General features: G+C 44.7%; 1 protein-coding gene across 1 annotated transcript in view; it reads right to left on the bottom strand.

Moving 5' to 3' along the window:
* Nucleotides 1-249: 249 nt before the first annotated feature.
* LOC115088626 (adhesion G protein-coupled receptor F5-like) overlaps nucleotides 250-16,311 on the bottom strand; it is a 207,810-nt gene continuing 191,748 nt past the window's right edge. Inside the window, exons 9-10 of the mRNA XM_029596886.1 lie at nucleotides 505-723; nucleotides 250-305 (exon numbers count right to left, since the gene is read on the bottom strand). Coding sequence (XP_029452746.1) covers nucleotides 250-305; nucleotides 505-723 — 275 coding nt within the window. The remainder of the gene's footprint in view (nucleotides 306-504; nucleotides 724-16,311) is intronic.

Raw genomic sequence — 16,311 nt, 5'->3', positions numbered from 1 at the left:
CATTTGGAGTGAGGAAAGTCCTCATGTCAAATCTTCACTGAGGTGTACTGTGCTGTTCGTATGTCTCACTTTGCATGTCAAATTGGCCCCAAACCCCTAGACCACCACCAAAACTTCACCTTGAGTTATTAGCTGGCCTTCCTATAGTGGTATAAAGAGTTGAATACTGTGAAGGCCTCCCCAGAGGCTCTCTCTCTCTCCCTTTTGTTATTCATGCCAAATTTATTGGTTATCTCTTTTACTGCCAGTTCAGAAAATGAAACCACAGAAGAACTTCAGGTTTGCCTTCGATCCTATGCTTCTGCCTGGGAAGAAGTTAAACTTTTTGTATAGAACGGAATATCATGGTGAATGCATTTCAAAAGACTGCACTACCCCTTCCCATTATTCTACACTACATTTACACTTTTTAATGAATAGAAATGCGGTACTCCATCTGTTTGGATTCTTTGAAAGTGACTATGAAAATCCTAGTTAAAGTTAAGATAATGTGATAAAACATACCTTGATCAAAGAGAGTGATGTGGGTTATTTTCAGAACAGACACTGAAATTCCATTCTGAATTATCGGAGGGTAAATTGTATAGCTGATACCGTTCCCAGCAAGTTGTGTAGTACCATTAAGCCAAGTAATATCAGTGGAGTTTGCTTCTGTTTTACACATCATATTTAACTCATCTCCTTCAAAAGTAGGCTCAGGAGAAACCGTGAAGTTGGTTAAATCTGAAAACACAGACAGTAGACTAGTTCACACAATAGAGCTGATGAGCATATGGCCTAAAAGTACTATAAAACCTATTAAGTAAATAAAAAAGACAGGAAATTGGGTTACTAAAAGATCTTAAAAAGATTTTTTGCAATTAATTACAAGTATTGGGGTTGATGCAAAGAAGTGCGCTCAGCACAGCGCACAGTTTAACCCATAGTTGTGTGTACATTTTTTATGCACAAACACTTACTGCCAATGAAGCAAAGAGTTTTGCACACAAAAAATGTGTGTACAACATTCAGGCTGATGCAATAGTATGTGCGTCTATAACCCCTGATGCAATAAGGGGATCAGCACATCCAAAATGCACGTCCAAACCAGCTATTAGCTATTACCCATCAATGCTTATTCCCCCACAAATTAAGCAGTAAACTCTACCTTTCATGAAAAACTTTCCTTCCATCAAATGGCAGGGGTAAATGTGCTTTTTTGTTTTCATTTCATTTGATATAATAAATCATGTATGTTTTAAAATACATATCTTGCAAGTGTATAATCATCTTTTTTAGGAAGGTTCTAGGAGGTGGATTGCAGAACTGTTTTCCATGTTTAATTTGTAGACAGAAAGGAAATGGAACTGTGGAGGGAGTGAGATGGGCAGGTCCAGAGCCAAGGAGAAATGGGAGAAAGGAATATGAGGGAAGGGCCTGGATTAGGGAGCACAGTAGCTGTTCTCTTCTCTGTGTGCTCCAGGCTCACGCCCCCTCGCCTCCCTTTAAAGATGGCGCCGGCCATCCAGTGCTCCTACCATGTGACAAGGGCTGGCCAATGGCACGGATACCCTGTCACATGGTAAGGGCAAAGGGCCATTGGCGCCATTTTTATTAGTGGCAGTCGATGGCCTGAGAGCGGGAGATCGCTCCCCGTGCCCCCACTGGACCACCAGGTAATTTTAAAACATTTTTTTGGGACAGTGGGGAAGCTAAGGGGTCGATTTTTAAAGGGTCAGTGGTTTTTTTTTTTTATCATGCCATCGGCGCCATTTTTATTAGTGGCATCAAAATGGCGCCGATGGCCCAAGAACGGGAGATCGGTCCCGGGGCTTCCACTAGATCACCAGGTACTTGTAAAAAGTTTTGGGGGGGTTCGGGAGGGTGGGGGAAGGGAAGGGTTTAGTTTTAAAGGGCCGAGGTGGGTTTAGGGTTGTTTTGGTGTGCCGGTTTTCCCGCCCTCCCCCCTCCCCCGATTTACGATTTTTCACGATAAATCGGGGGAATTTCTATTGTATCGCGCACTCTAACGATTTTTGATGATTTAAAAAATATCGGACGATTTTTTAAATCGTCAAAAAACGATTCACATCCCTATTGGGGAATGAAAACTTAAAAGAAAAAAAGAGCACTCTTGGTCAAGGTTAAAATAAGGATCATTACATCTAGACAAAAAGGCCATTATACCATAAAAAATATCCAACATACCATACCAAGGGGCCTATGTAATAAAACTACTGCAAAACCAATTTTAGCACACCCTGGGAAAATAATGGTCATATTAAAAAGCCACTTAATGAATGATGTCAGAAAAAGCATGCTTACACTGTTCTCACAAACAGAAACCCAACAATGCATTAGCTAAACAGTGTGAGCATGTTGTTTACAGAAGGTAAGCTAAATAGCATGAGCAGAGTAAGATGGCAACTTTCAAACCAGTGCACGTGCGTACATAATCGGCCTGCACCCAGGGACATGATCACTTTATAACATACGCACGTATATGCGTACATGTTATAAAACAGTCTGGCCGCGTGCACAAATAGTGAAAGAATTCAAAGGGGCATGGAATAAACACTGTGGAACCCTAAAGAGGATGGAAATGAAGAAATGAGTGCATGGGGGTAACCTGCTGGTGTGGCGGTTAATACCCTTAACCAATTAGCCTTCATAGTGTTGATGCTACTCCCAGGGCCAGTGGAAGCACTAGGCCTGGGCCTAGGGTGCCGAGCAGTGGTATACCGAGGGGAGGTGAGGGGGAGCCAATGCAGCCGCCAGTGGACCTCATCCCACTGGTGGCTGAGCAGTGAACTACCACTGTGCTGTGCTGTGTGGAGCTCATGTCACCACGGCCTGAAGAAAAAGGTAACATCCAAACCTGCAGGTGCTCTTCCTCTTTCCTGCCCGCGCGGCCCCGGAAGAAAATGTTGCCAGAGCCACGCGGGCAGGAAGGAGGAGGAGCATCAGCCGTGTGCAGAAGAGGAGCAGCGTTTATAGTCATCCGTGAATCTCAAGTCGCAGCGGGCTGAGAAGAGGAGGGGGCCTGGTAGCAGGGCTGCCCCTGCGGATCCCACATTGCGGGCGGCCCGAGAAGATCAGGGCTGCTGCAGAGCCCATCCTGTGGCGACCCGTGAAGAGGAGACCCAGAGGCAAGAGAGAGGCTGAGGGCCTGTAAAGTGTGTGTGTATGTGTGTGTATGAGATGAGTTGAGACATTGTGTGAGTGTGTGAGAGTGAGTTGAGAGACTGTGTGTGGGAGTGAGGACATGAATGTTTGCAGAGACAGCATGTGAGAGCCTCTGTGTGTGAGAGAGACAGCATGTGACATTGAAAGCCTGTGCTTGAGCAAGACAGCATGTGGGAGTGAGAGAGAGCCTGTGTGTGTGAGAGTCAGACAGCATATGCCAGTGAGAGACTATGTGTATGAATGATTGTATGAGAGAGAGCATGTGACAGTGAGAGCCTTTGCTTGAGCAAGACAGCATGTGGGAGTGAGAGAGAGCCTGTGTGTATGAGAGTCAGACAGCATGTGCCAGTGAGAGACTGTGTGTTGAATGATTGTATGAGAGAAAGCATGTGACAGTGAGAGCCTGTGCTTGAGCAAGACAGCATATGGGAGTGAGAGAGAGCCTGTGTGTGTGAGAGTCAGAGAGCATGAGCAAGAGAGAGCTGTGTGTATGAATGATTGCATGAGAGAGCATGTGAGAGTGAGAGCAACTTTCAAACCAGTGCACGTGCGCCCATAATCGGCCTGCACCCAGGGACATGATCACTTTATAACATACGCACGTAAATGCGTACATGTTATAAAACAGTCTGGCCGCATGTGTGAGAGAGAGAAAGCATGTGAGAATGAGAACCTGACTGTGTGGCTGAGGAGAAGATAGATGGAGAGAGAAATAGAAAGAAAAAAAAGACAATATAAAAAGAATTGGCAAAAAATAAGAAAGGGAAGGTGGAACAAAAAAGCCTGTGACCAACATCAGACAGCAAAGGTAAAATAAATTAATTACATTGGCACATGTGATCTTTGGTAATGTGCAAGAGTAGCACTTTCTCTATGGGATCGATCACAGTACGAGATCAGCTGGCATGGAAGTGGAAACCCGTGGGGCCAGCACAGAGGAGGCAGCAGAATGGGCTTCAGTGCCAGTAGCAGCAATCAGCACCTCCCCAATAGCCATGCGGCAGCAGTGACAGTGGCAGCAGAGGAATGAGAGAAGCTCCGAGGTTGCTGGCAAAATAAGAGAAGGGGTCTGCCTTTAGTATGTGTATGAATGGGAGTCTGCCTGGGGTGTATGTGTGTGAATGCATGGGTGCCTGCCTGAGGGTGTGTCTGTGTATGAGAATGAATGGGTGTCTTCCTGGGGTTTGTATGTGTGAGAATAGGTGCCTGCCTGTGTGTGGTGTATGTGTGTGTGAGAATGAATTGGCGCCTGCCTGGGGTCTGTGTGTGTGAGAATGAATGTGTGCATGCCTGGGGGATGGTGAGGGAGTGGTGTGAAAATGAATGGGAGCCTGCCTGGGGGTCAGTGTGTGTATGTGTGTGTGTGTTTGTGTGAGAATGACTGGGAGCTTGCCTGGTGTGTGTGTTTGTGTGAGAATGATTGGGAGCTTGCCTGGGTGTGTGTTTGTGTGTATGTGAGGGAGCCAGTGAGAGTGAGAAAATGAGTGTGTATGGGAAAATCCAGGGGAGTAAGATTTTGTGTGTGTGTTGGGGGGGGTGGGGGTGGAGGGGGAGAGAGTGTCTTACAGCCTGAGAGTGTGTCAGTGTCTATTAGAGCAAGAGGTTATGGTGGGTATAAGAGCATGAATTTGTATGTATGTGACAGTGTATGTGTGAGAGAGAATGGACATGTGAGTTTGTGTGAGAGAGAGAGGATAACCGTCTAATCCTCGACAATATCAGGGTAACTGGAAATCAAGAACTCCCACATATGGACAGCAGGGGCTTTTTAAAATCCTTATTAGTTTTAATTATTCTGTGTTATTTGATATATGTGCTGTTTTGAAATATTTTATTGGTGTTTGAGAAATTGTAAAAAATGTATATGATTTTAATTAATAGAAATTCTATTTATCAGTAGTTTTAAAATATTCTTTTATTAGTATGGTTTTACTATTATAACTGATGCTTTATGTTTCTTGATTTTATTTGTTTTATGAGGAATGGTGGTTCTGTTTTTCCATTGTTAATCCACAGAGTTTGGCTTCTTGGGGTTTCCATTTCAGTTTTTGTGTAATTTGTGCTCCTTTATTTTGTATTCTGTATTTGGTGAGGGTCTGTCTCTGCTCTGTGTGTGTGACCGTGATGAGAGATTCTACTAGCATGTATGTCTGTATAGGGATCTATAGCAATTGGGTTTGTTTTGTTTCCTCAGTAGGTGGTGTATTGGTATTCTAGGACCCAGTGTAATATTTACCCTTGCTTTTTCACAGGTAGAGTTATTGTTGTTTGAGACCTTGGTGTTATTACTGTTATGTTACGATGGGATTGCAGTATAGATTTTGAGTGTCTTTTTTGCGGGGTTTTGTGTTAGTTCACAATGTGCCTGGCAGTGGAAGGTGTTTGTGCTGCTGTTACTGTGAGGTGACACCAGAATTTGAAAATATCTTTTAGTATGATGAGCTGTAAGGGAAACATCCAAGCTCCATTGTTTGGGGGAATTTCAGTGGATGCACAGAGTTACAGAACTGGAGGTACAGGATTTATTGACATTCTGTCCCTTCCTATATATTCCAGATTTCACTCTCATAGCCATATAGAATTAGTTGAATGAGGCTATCAATAATTTTATAGTGTCAAATTGGCCAGCTTTTTAAAATTACGCAGAAGACCCTTTGGACATTTTTATTAACACTTTTTTTTAATAACCAATTTTAAAGCAGGATCCATGCTATAGAGGTGGGTGTGATGAAGAAATGTCATTTTGGCTCTCCCCCCAAAAAAAATTCTTCTGTCTGATTTTCTGTGACCTTAAGCATTAGTACAAGAAGGATTACGGGGGGGATGCTGGAGAGACACACAAATGCATTGACCCCAGGCACCGGAGACCCTTGGTGCGCCACTGGGTGCGAGCCATATGGGGCTGCAAGTGGTGGCAAAGAGAAGTGGAGATTTGGTGGGCCGCGAGCAGTGCCCAACCTGCTCGCGACCCAGAAAACACACAGTCGGCGGGCGTGATCGAGAATGAGAATGAGGTAGGATTTGGGACCGCGACCGGGGGGGTGGCAGCGCACCCCCGGGGTGCAAGGGAGAAGCCTAGTGCGCCAAATCCCCTTGCTCCGGCCCTGGCTACTCCATCAATGGCAGGGGGAAAAAGGAAAAGGGGAAGTAGGTTCAGACAGCAAACAACAAGGACATTGAATTTTGCAGTTAGAGAAAGCAAATAAGCATGGGGTAACTTGCTGATACAGCTGTTACTACCCTTAACCAATAAGCATGAAACTCTTGATGCAACTCCATCATTGATCTCTGCTCCAACAGCAGGAGGTAACGGGGAACTGGACACAAATAGAAACCAGCAAGGGCCCTGACCTTGATGGTCTGGGAAACTGATAAGTGCAGAAAATATCATAAGCTTACTGGGCAGACTGGATTTACCTTGGTCCTTTTCTGCCATCATTTCAATGTTTCTATGCTCTATGTGTGCCAAATTTTAAGCGGGCATGCGCATGTGCATGCAAATCCTGCTTTTACCACGTAAATCGTTGGATTTTATAAGGGCCCTGCACCAACACCATTCCCAGTTTTACCAGTTTGTCCTCAGTTCACCCAGTTAAGAGATTGGTTCTCCAATCCCTTCTGGTTTGATAGCCTTCACACCTCGCAGTTAGTCCCAACCCTTAAAACCCCACTGATCTGCCTAGTTTTCTTTTCTTTTTAACTTACACAGCATCCTTAACAGAAATAAAGCTAGGAGGTAGAGGACCTCGGCGCGCACCAGGTTGTGTAAGCTGCATGCACAATTCAGGGTCACGCCCTGAAATGCCCATTCCCTGCCCAGACCATGCCCATGCCCCACTCTGACTTGAAAACTTTGAAGATGTGCGCGCTACGGAGATACGCGCGTACCTGGGCAGCTTGTAAAATTTGCTTGGTGTGCACGAGCCTGACTTATTTGCGCATCCCCTAATTAAAGCACGCACCAGGCTCTTAAAATTCACTTTTAAGATGATAACTTTTGAAGCGGTGCTTGTATGCACATTTGCACGCATATGTTGGCCCGCGCCCAGAGATGTGGCCATTTTATAACATACGCGCACATATTCACATATCTTATAAAGTAGCTTAGCTGCGTGCACGTGTGCCAAATTTTAAGTGGACAAGTGCATGTGCACACAAATCCCACTTTACTAGGTAGATTGGGGGATTTTAAAAAGGGCATGTGGAGACCACATGAGATAGCATGGGAGATGGATGTAGGTTTCCCCTGCTCCATGCTTCGCCCCTCCATCCAGCCCCATCTCATGTTTTAATTCGGTTCTTTGGACCCCATAAAAATATCTTTTTTCGCATATTCTGCACAGCGGCAACAGCTTGGGTCTTGCGATGACCACCCGAGTGATTCGTAAGGAGAAGGAGAGGGAGAAAGAAAAAACCCGCGGCCCAGATCCGCCATCTTCTCTGGAGATCGTGCCATCTGTGTCCTCCAAATCTCTTTCGGACCATGAGACAATCAAGACTGCGGTATCCGTGGTCCTTGGACCGGAATTAAAAACTATCGCCGAAAAACTCTGAGCTGACTCAAACCCTCAATGGCTACGAAGCCTGCTTTGAGGAGATAGAAGGGAGGGTCTCCGATTTGCAAGATGGCCTGGCCATGGCACAGTGGGACATAACGGCGCTTCAGGCCTCGTTGGCACAGCAAGTACAGCGTGCCGAAGATCTGGAGAATCGCTCCCGACGCTCCAACATACGGCTTATAGGATTGCCGGAGACGATTAAAGATCAGGAGCTCTCGTCCTTCTTAGAAACTTGGCTTCAGCAGCAGATGGAGCTCCCGCATGACCATGGGCACCTCCGGGTGGAACGTTCCCATAGGCTGGGCCCCAGGAAACTTAATGATACGAGACCTCGGCCGTGATCACCAAGCTTCACAATTATGCTCATAAAATGGACATACTGCGGGCGCCGAGAGGGGGTCGATCCCTTATGTATGATGGGAAAAAAATCCTTCTCTTTCAGGATTTCTCAGCGGGTGTCGCGGCGCAACGGCGCGCTATGCCACCTCACTGCTCCCATCTCATTAATATGGGCCTGCAAGCAACCTTAATATATCCAGTGCGTCTCCGAGTGGTCACCTCCTCAGGAATAAAGTGGCTAGAAAGTCCAGAATCCGCTCAAACGTTTGTGAGGGAGCAACGGGGCCAGGAATCGGCTGCCCCCACATGAAGGGACCGGTGGTAATTGGCCCTTGACGGTATGCAGATTGCGGCCCTTCCAAGCCTTCCCGCTTTGTGCAGAAGATTGACGTGCGAGCTCTGCTAATTTACACTTCGGCGTAAGCTGGACCTGTTTTTTTTAATTTAATTTATTTACTTTGTTTTTTTTATTTTTTTTCCCTTCCCCTTTATTTTTTTTGTATCAATGTACTTAAATCTCCTTGGTCGGGACTGGGGTTGGCCTTTCCCCAGCCAGTGATACCAACGTGACCCTGGCTGGCTGTTTTCTCACTCCTGTCTGTCTGATACCCACGTTTTTTTTCTTTTTTTATATATCTTCACAATCCTTTAATTTTTGTTTTTCCTTGTGGCGTTACTGCCGTTTTTTTTCTCTTTTCTTCTTCTTTCTCTCTGCATCGCTGTTTTTTTTTTTCCCTCTGATTAGGTATGGGGCTCATAGTTCCAGGATCGAGTAGGGGTGTTTATTTTTCTCTTTTACTCTCTCTGCATCTTCTTTTCTTTATTCTTTTTTTCCCGACTGAGAGGTTTTTTTTTTCTTTTTTTTTCTTTCCCTCTTCCCTTCTTCTATCTAGGGCGCTCCTTAAGTGGCAAGTACCTCGCCCTTCATTGGCTGGGCGAGCTACTCCCAGATTTTTGGGTAATGTTGGCATGGCTTTCCTTTGATCCTGGGGACGCTTATTAGCTCACTTGGGGGAGGAGGGTGCGGGGGCCCTCGGTGTTATACCGAGTGGGCTTTCTGGGTTTCTTTTTTCTGCTATCCCGCTGAACCCAAACGCTCAATCGTAGATATGGACTCCCCTTTATTATTTTTGAAAGGTCCAGGCCAAGTTGGGGGGCTATTGTATGACTCAGTATTGATGGGAATTTTCTTTGTGGGGAGCAGGTTCTTTGTCGTCGGGTTTTTTTGTATTGGATGCCGTGTTCTTTCTAACCTGCTTAGAATTCAACAGCTCACTCATTTTACTGTCTGCAAGTGCTGGGCTCTAAGCAGTCGGCAGCTGGGATTGATTTCCCCTTTGAAATCTATTGAAATGTTACCTGATTTCTTTGGCCTTTTTCTATGTACTGTGTGTGGGGTCATACTTACTTGCGTTTATAGCGTGTGTGATTGTTAACAGCTGTTTATGCTGGTTTTGTTTGTGTATACCTAGGTTACATGGTATTTCAACATGATGATGCGGTGGGGGGAGGGCTGGATGGGGGTTGGTAGGGGATGGGGGGCGCTCCTCCATCTCCTTTTCTCTGAGGGGAATGGGAGAGTGGTCTCACGTTTCAGAATGCAGTGGGGGAGGGGATTGGGGAACCCACTGGGGGGGGGAGGGAGGGGGGGATTGGAAATCATAGGACGTGGGAGAAATACTGGTTTCCGGATGGGGGGGTACATTGGCGTTTTGGAATATGCGATGTGTCTCTGAATAGTTTGTTGACCTGGTCTCATGTATCTTGGGAGGGTGCCCCAGCTGGGAGGGCTCCCGCTCACTTTCAGGTGGAAAATCTGCTTTCTTTATCTCTGATATTTGTCACAACCTAAGCCACAGACGCGTATAGTTTTTTGGAATGCGTGTGGCATTCATTCACCTATTAAACGCTCTAAAATCCTAACCCGATTGTGGTGCATGGAAACAGACATGGGATTCCTCCAGGAAACCCATATTTCTGACCTGGAGCATGCTAAATTGTGTAAGTTTTGGGTGGGCACGTCCATTACGCCTCTGCTACTTCCCGCTCGGCTGGCATGGCGATCCTGCTTCATAAGAATTTACCTATACAAGTGCGTAACGAAATTAAGGACCCAACAGGCCATTTTATTATTCTGGTCATGGAACTTATCATCAGACGGTAGTGTTTTGCAATTTATATGCTTCTAATACATATTCCTCGGCTTTTTTCCAAGTTCTCTATCAACATTTGCTTCCATATCTTGAGGATACGCTCATTGTGGGAGGCAATTTTAATACCATCAGAGACCCGTAATTTGATGCCTCTATGAACAGACAGCGGGAGGCGGGACTGGGCAAAGGCCCCTCTTTCTTGGAGAATTCTCTCCATCTGGTTGAAACGTGGCGTACTCTAATCCGGGGTGAAAGAATTCACACATCTCTCATGAGCTCATGCCACTTACTCCCGCATTGACTACTTCCTCACTAGTGGTCATGCATTCTCTTGGGTGTATGTGGCAGGTATTGAGAATATTGTCATTTCAGATCATGCTCCGGTGTAGCTGGACTTGGCATTTCAATCCCCTTCTCAGCACACTAAGCTCTGGCATTTTCCCTTTATTTAAACAAGGATAGGAAGTTTCAGCAGTACTTAGATGAAGTTGGGGAGATTACGAGACATTAAATCAGGAACATAGAGCCCAACCTACACTGTTTTGGTATATGGCCAAGGCAGTTTTACAGGGGGATATCATCTCTTATACTGCTGACCGACGTGCTATGCTTAACAAACGGATCCTTCAGCTTACTAAACAGATGCAGACAGCTAAGAGGCAACTCCTTTGGGCGAACATGGGTCTAACTCGAGATGCCTATCTCTCCCTCAATGCGCTCTGAATACACTGTTACATCAATGGGCGCAAAAGAGTCTCTTGTATTATCAACATCGACTTTATCAATATAGTAACAAGGCGGGCAAGTTAATGTCCCAATTGATAAGATCTTCGCGGGCATCCCACTTCATAGCGGGGCTCTGCAATGACACCGGACACGTTGAGACGCACACTAAATCCATTCTGCGTATATTTCGTGATTATTATAGTAAACTATATCGTACAGATGGTGGCGCCGGAGACACTGGTTCTAAGTTTTATGATCCGTTACCCCTGCCCCTGCCCCATCTTACTGAGGACCAACAGCGACTTTTGAATTCTCCTATAACGTTGGATGAGATTAAATTGGCTATTCACAAATCCCAACATTTGAAAGCTCCTGGGCCAGATGGTACCCCGCTGAATTTTATAAATGTTAATTGATAGGGTATCCCAACCTCTCCAGTTTTTATTTACTGATTTGGTTGTTACTGGGAATTTTCCCACACAGATGAGCATTGCTCATATAACCCTTATCTCCAAACCAGGGAAGGATCCTCTCTCTCCACTCTCTCTCAGGACTCTTACACCAATTTCATTACTTAATTTTGATCATAAGCTGATGGCTAAAATTCTGGCGGACCGCTTGGCCCCCCTTTTGCCGTCTCTTGTGGGCCTTCATCAAGCGGGTTTTGTGCGTAAACGGTATGTCCTTTCTAATATTAGGCACCTGCTGGTGGCAATGGAAATGTGCCGAGCTACAGATACCCCATACCTTGCCATAAGTTGTGATGCCAAAAAAGCCTTGATCAGGTGGAATGGCCATATTTATTCTCTATTCTATACCGTATGGGCTTTGAGGGGCTTTTCTATGACGCCATTAAGTTATTATATAATTCACCACAGGCATCCTTAATTGTGAATGGGGAGCGGTTTGAGCCCTTTTCTGTTATGCGCGGAACTTGCCAGGGTTGCCCCTTTCCCCTCTGCTTTTCCTAATTCAAATGGAACCTTTATTGCTGGCAATACAAACCACTCCCCAAATTCAAGGGGTGCATTTCAATGACAAGATATTCAAATGTGCTACATTTGCAGATGACTTGTTAGTCTTTCTTACGGATCCACTGTCTTCACTGCCGGTGTTCTTAGAGTTGGTTGGCGCGTTCAGTGTTTTTTCAGGCCACCGGTTGTATAGGGGAAAATCCTCAGCACTAGCCTTTCCTGATTCGCTTCGTGAGTGATGGCGGGATGGCTTCCCTTTGCAGTGGGCTGATTGCACTTTCCATTACTTGGGGATCACCTTGTCGGCAGACCCTGCCCAGGCTTATCAGTTGGATGTTCCTCCCCTCCTTAAAACCACACGGGACTTACTACACCGGTGGCAACCATTGCCTCTATCTCTCTGTGGCCGGGTTCATCTCTACAAAATGGTTATTCTTCCTAAGTGGCTATACCTTTTTCAGAATTTACCTCTTTATCTTTGCCGCTGAGATGCAACGGAGATCGATTGTTCTTTGCGGCGCTTTCTTTCGAAGGGAAAGAAAGCCAGGCTGCCTCTATCTTGGTTACAGGGGCATTGGGGGGTGGGGGGTGGGGTGGGGTTTGGAGTCCCAAACCTTAGCCTATATAATCTCGCTAGTAATATGTGGGTGATGCGGGATTGGATTTTGGGCACTTCCTCACATACCCCATCACTGGCCGACTGTGCGTTAGTGGCACTGCTAGAGGTTAATTAGTACTTCAAGTGGAAGCTTCCAGAATATCTTCTTTTTTAACTTCTTCTGTCACTATTCGCCCTATCCGACAAGCTTGGGTCCAATTAACTAAGCGCTTGCAGTCACCACAAGTGTGTGCTTACTTACTACCGATTACCGGCAATGCTGATTTTGCTCCAGGTTCCCAATCTGCCATATTTCGGTGCTGGATAGATGCAGGTATTACGCATCTTGGGCACCTGCATACTGGGGAGGGACGACCGATCCCCTATTCTGAATTTTGGATGTATTATAATTTGGGACAATCATCAATATTTCCATATTTACAAATTACCCGTTATTTGAATGCCATACCTCCTGTCTTCTGGCATCGGACCACATTTCAAAATTGGAGCAGATTCTTCAACTGGTTAAAAACTCTCCACTTCTATATCTTTTTATTACAAATGGTTATGTCAGCTTGGACAGGTGATATTTATACCATGCTTGCTGATTGGTGGGTAGGGGAGGGAGAATTTGTTGTCACTACTTATGTATTGCAGGTTTGCTTCAACCAGATGGCCAGGGTTTCACATAATTCCTATTACAGAGAGCTCCAATACAAATTTTTGGGGAGGGCCTTTGTCTCTCCACAGATGGCATATCGCCAGCGTATCACTACTACCGCCGCTTGTGGTCATTGCCCATAGATCATTGGAACCTTATCGCACGCTTTTTGGGCTTGCCCATTTATTAAGCTCTTCTGGATGAAAATTGCGAAATGTGGCCACTATATTAACGCTTTCTATTCCAGTAGCCCCTCTGTGGATTTTGTTCGGTTGTATACCGCCTCTTCAGATCCGTGACCCGGGCACTCGTCTACTGCTACAAAAAGCCAGCTTGGTTGGGAAGCGAGTAATTCTTCTCAATTGGAGAGAGGTGGAGCCACCATCATTTTGGACCTGGAGGAATCTCTTCTACTCGCTTATGCACATGGAATATCTCTCATCCCGTGGCTCGGCACATCAGAAGAGTTATTTCTTGACTGTTTGGGAGCCGTATTTATTTAATTATTTAGAACTTTTCTATACCGACTTTCCAATAACAGAATTACTGATCAATTCGGTTTACATTTTGAACCATAACAGTGACAAGCAAATGTCTTACAGAGAACAGGAAGAATAACTTGAAAATAATATATGGGGTTAAACAAAGAAATACAATATACATAGCCTAATATAGGCAGAGGCAGATAACTTCTGTGTGGGGTTGTTATAGCTTTTAAGACTGTCAGGAGGTTGGGAATTGCATTTTGTACTTTTGGGCTGCCAAGGGTTAGAGTTGAAGAATTATTTGGGGAATTCTTTGTGTTGTTCTATGAGGTATTGAGTAGGGGTTCAAAGAATTTTTAGAATTGAACTTGTCTAGTTCTTGTATAGTTCTCTATAGGTTGTTGACAATAACTGAAGTTCTTATATAGTTCTCTTATAGTTTGATTGAAAATGATTTAAAGGGGACCTTGGCGGAGATGCTTGTGCTGTCTGATGTTATGGAAAAGCTTGGTGGAAGAGTCAAGTTTTAAGTCTTTTTTTGAAAATAATGGGGCATTGCACTGATTTGAGTTCCGGCGGGAGCGTATTCCAGAGTTTGGGACCAGCTGTGGAGAATGCTCTTTTGCTTAACGCTGATTTCATTGGTGGTATCTGGAGATTGTTTCGGTAGGCATGTCTCACTGGTCTAGTAGAGGTGTGGAGTTGGAGAGGGATTTTGAGCATGAGTGGGGCTCGGTTGTGTATGCTTTGTGTATTGATGAGAGCACTTTGAAGAGTATTCTGAAATTGACGGGCAGCCAGTGTAGGCTTTTTAAAATGGGTGAGATGTGGTCTCTTTTGTTGGTCTTGGTTAGGATCCTTGCCGAAGCGTTTTGCAACATCTGTAATGGTTTTAGGCGTTTGCGGTAGGCCTACTAGAAGAGAGTTGCAGTAATCTATTTTCGTGAGTATGATTGCTTGTAGAACCAATCGGAAATCTTGAAAATGGAGTAGTGGTCTAAGTCTTTTTAAGACTTGTAATTTGAAGAATCCGTCCTTTACTATATTATTGATGAGCGCTCTGTAATTCATTTGGTGATCAAGTATAACTCCTAGATTTCTGACTTGTGGTGACAAAGTTATTTGGGTGGATAAGTTGGTGCTGGGAAGTGAGTAGGTTCCATCTTGAGAAATGAGTAGGTATTCTGTTTTGTTTTGATTGAGGATAAGATTTAGGCTTGTGAGTAAGTTATTGATGGCTTGTTGGCATGTGTTCCAGAAATCCAGAGTTTTTTGGAGAGATTCGGTGATGGGATTAGAATCTGTACATCGTCTGCGTATAAGTAGTGGATGAGTTTGAGGTTGAGCAGGAGTTGGCAGAGTGGGAGGAGGTATATATTGAATAAGGTTGGTGAGAGTGATGATCCCTGACTCCCAAGTCGCAGGTGATTGGTTGAGATTCTTCCTTGTTGACCTTGACTTTATATTGTCTGTTCTTAAGGAACGATTTGAACCAGTTGAGAGCTGTATCTCTAATTCCAATGTCTGACAGACGATCTATTAATGTGTTATGATTGACCGTATCAAATGCTGCTGATAGGTCTAGTAAGTGAGTAGACAAGGACATCTTTTTTCAAGATTCAGTAATATGGAATCCGTTAAGGAGATTAGGAGGGTTTCTGTGCTTCTAGATTGGCGGAAACCAAACTGGGCTGGAGAGAGAATGTTGTTATCATTTAGTATTCTGTGAGTTGTTTATTTGCTACTCGTTCTAGGATTTTAGCGATGAACGGTAGATTAGCTATTGGGCGAAAGTTGGATGGGATATCTGGTGAAGGTTGGGTTTTTTCAGGAGTGGCTTTATGATTGCCATTTTGAGAGAGTCTGGGACTAGCCCTTGGGATAGGGAGCAGTTGATGATTTGTGCAATGGGTTTGGATATGGTTTTAGCGCATGAGATGAGGAGATTGATGGGAATGGTATCCTGAGGATGTGAGGAGGGTTTGATTTTTTTTAGGATATTTTCTATCTCTAAAGAGGCAGTCATTTCGAATTCTCTCAGGCATGTCTTTTGTGATGGGAAGGTAATATGTGGTGTGACTGGCGTAAAATTGTTGTTGTTCTTGGACTGCGTTAGTAGGTTTGGGATCTTATTCTTGAAGTAAATTGCAAGTTCTTCTGCTTTACTTGCCGCTTTATCATCTGGTATGTCTGTCGATGGAGGTTTCGTGAGGGATGAGATTAGTGAGAAGAGCGCTCTGGGGTCAAAGATGAAGTGGTGTATTTTTTGTGAGTAAAAATCTCTTTTTGCTTGGAGGATGGATGTTCTGTATAGGTGCATCGTGGACTTGAATGTCGAGAGGTTAGAAGCTGTTGGATTTTTACGCCAATGTAGTTCTTTTTTCTGAGCTCCTGTTTTATGGATTTTAGTTGTGGTGTGTACCAGGGTTTTTTGTCTTTATTTGTTCGGGCAGCTTTGGTGATAGTTGGGCATGAAGCATCGGCCACTTTTTTGGTGATGTTGTCCCAGGATAATATGGCTGAGTCCGCGTTTGTGAGGTCCAGATTGTTAAGTTCAGTAGTTAGGCTGTTGTTGATTGTCTCCTGGCTGCATATTTTCCTGAATTGGATAGTGTTATTTAGCTTTTTTGGGGAGTAGGTAGGTTTATTTT

This window comes from Rhinatrema bivittatum, chromosome 3, assembly GCF_901001135.1.
Source record: "Rhinatrema bivittatum chromosome 3, aRhiBiv1.1, whole genome shotgun sequence".
In the NCBI taxonomy this organism is placed as follows: domain Eukaryota; kingdom Metazoa; phylum Chordata; class Amphibia; order Gymnophiona; family Rhinatrematidae; genus Rhinatrema; species Rhinatrema bivittatum.
Note: the sequence above shows the minus strand (reverse complement) of the source record. Positions and strands in the feature narration are given on the sequence as shown.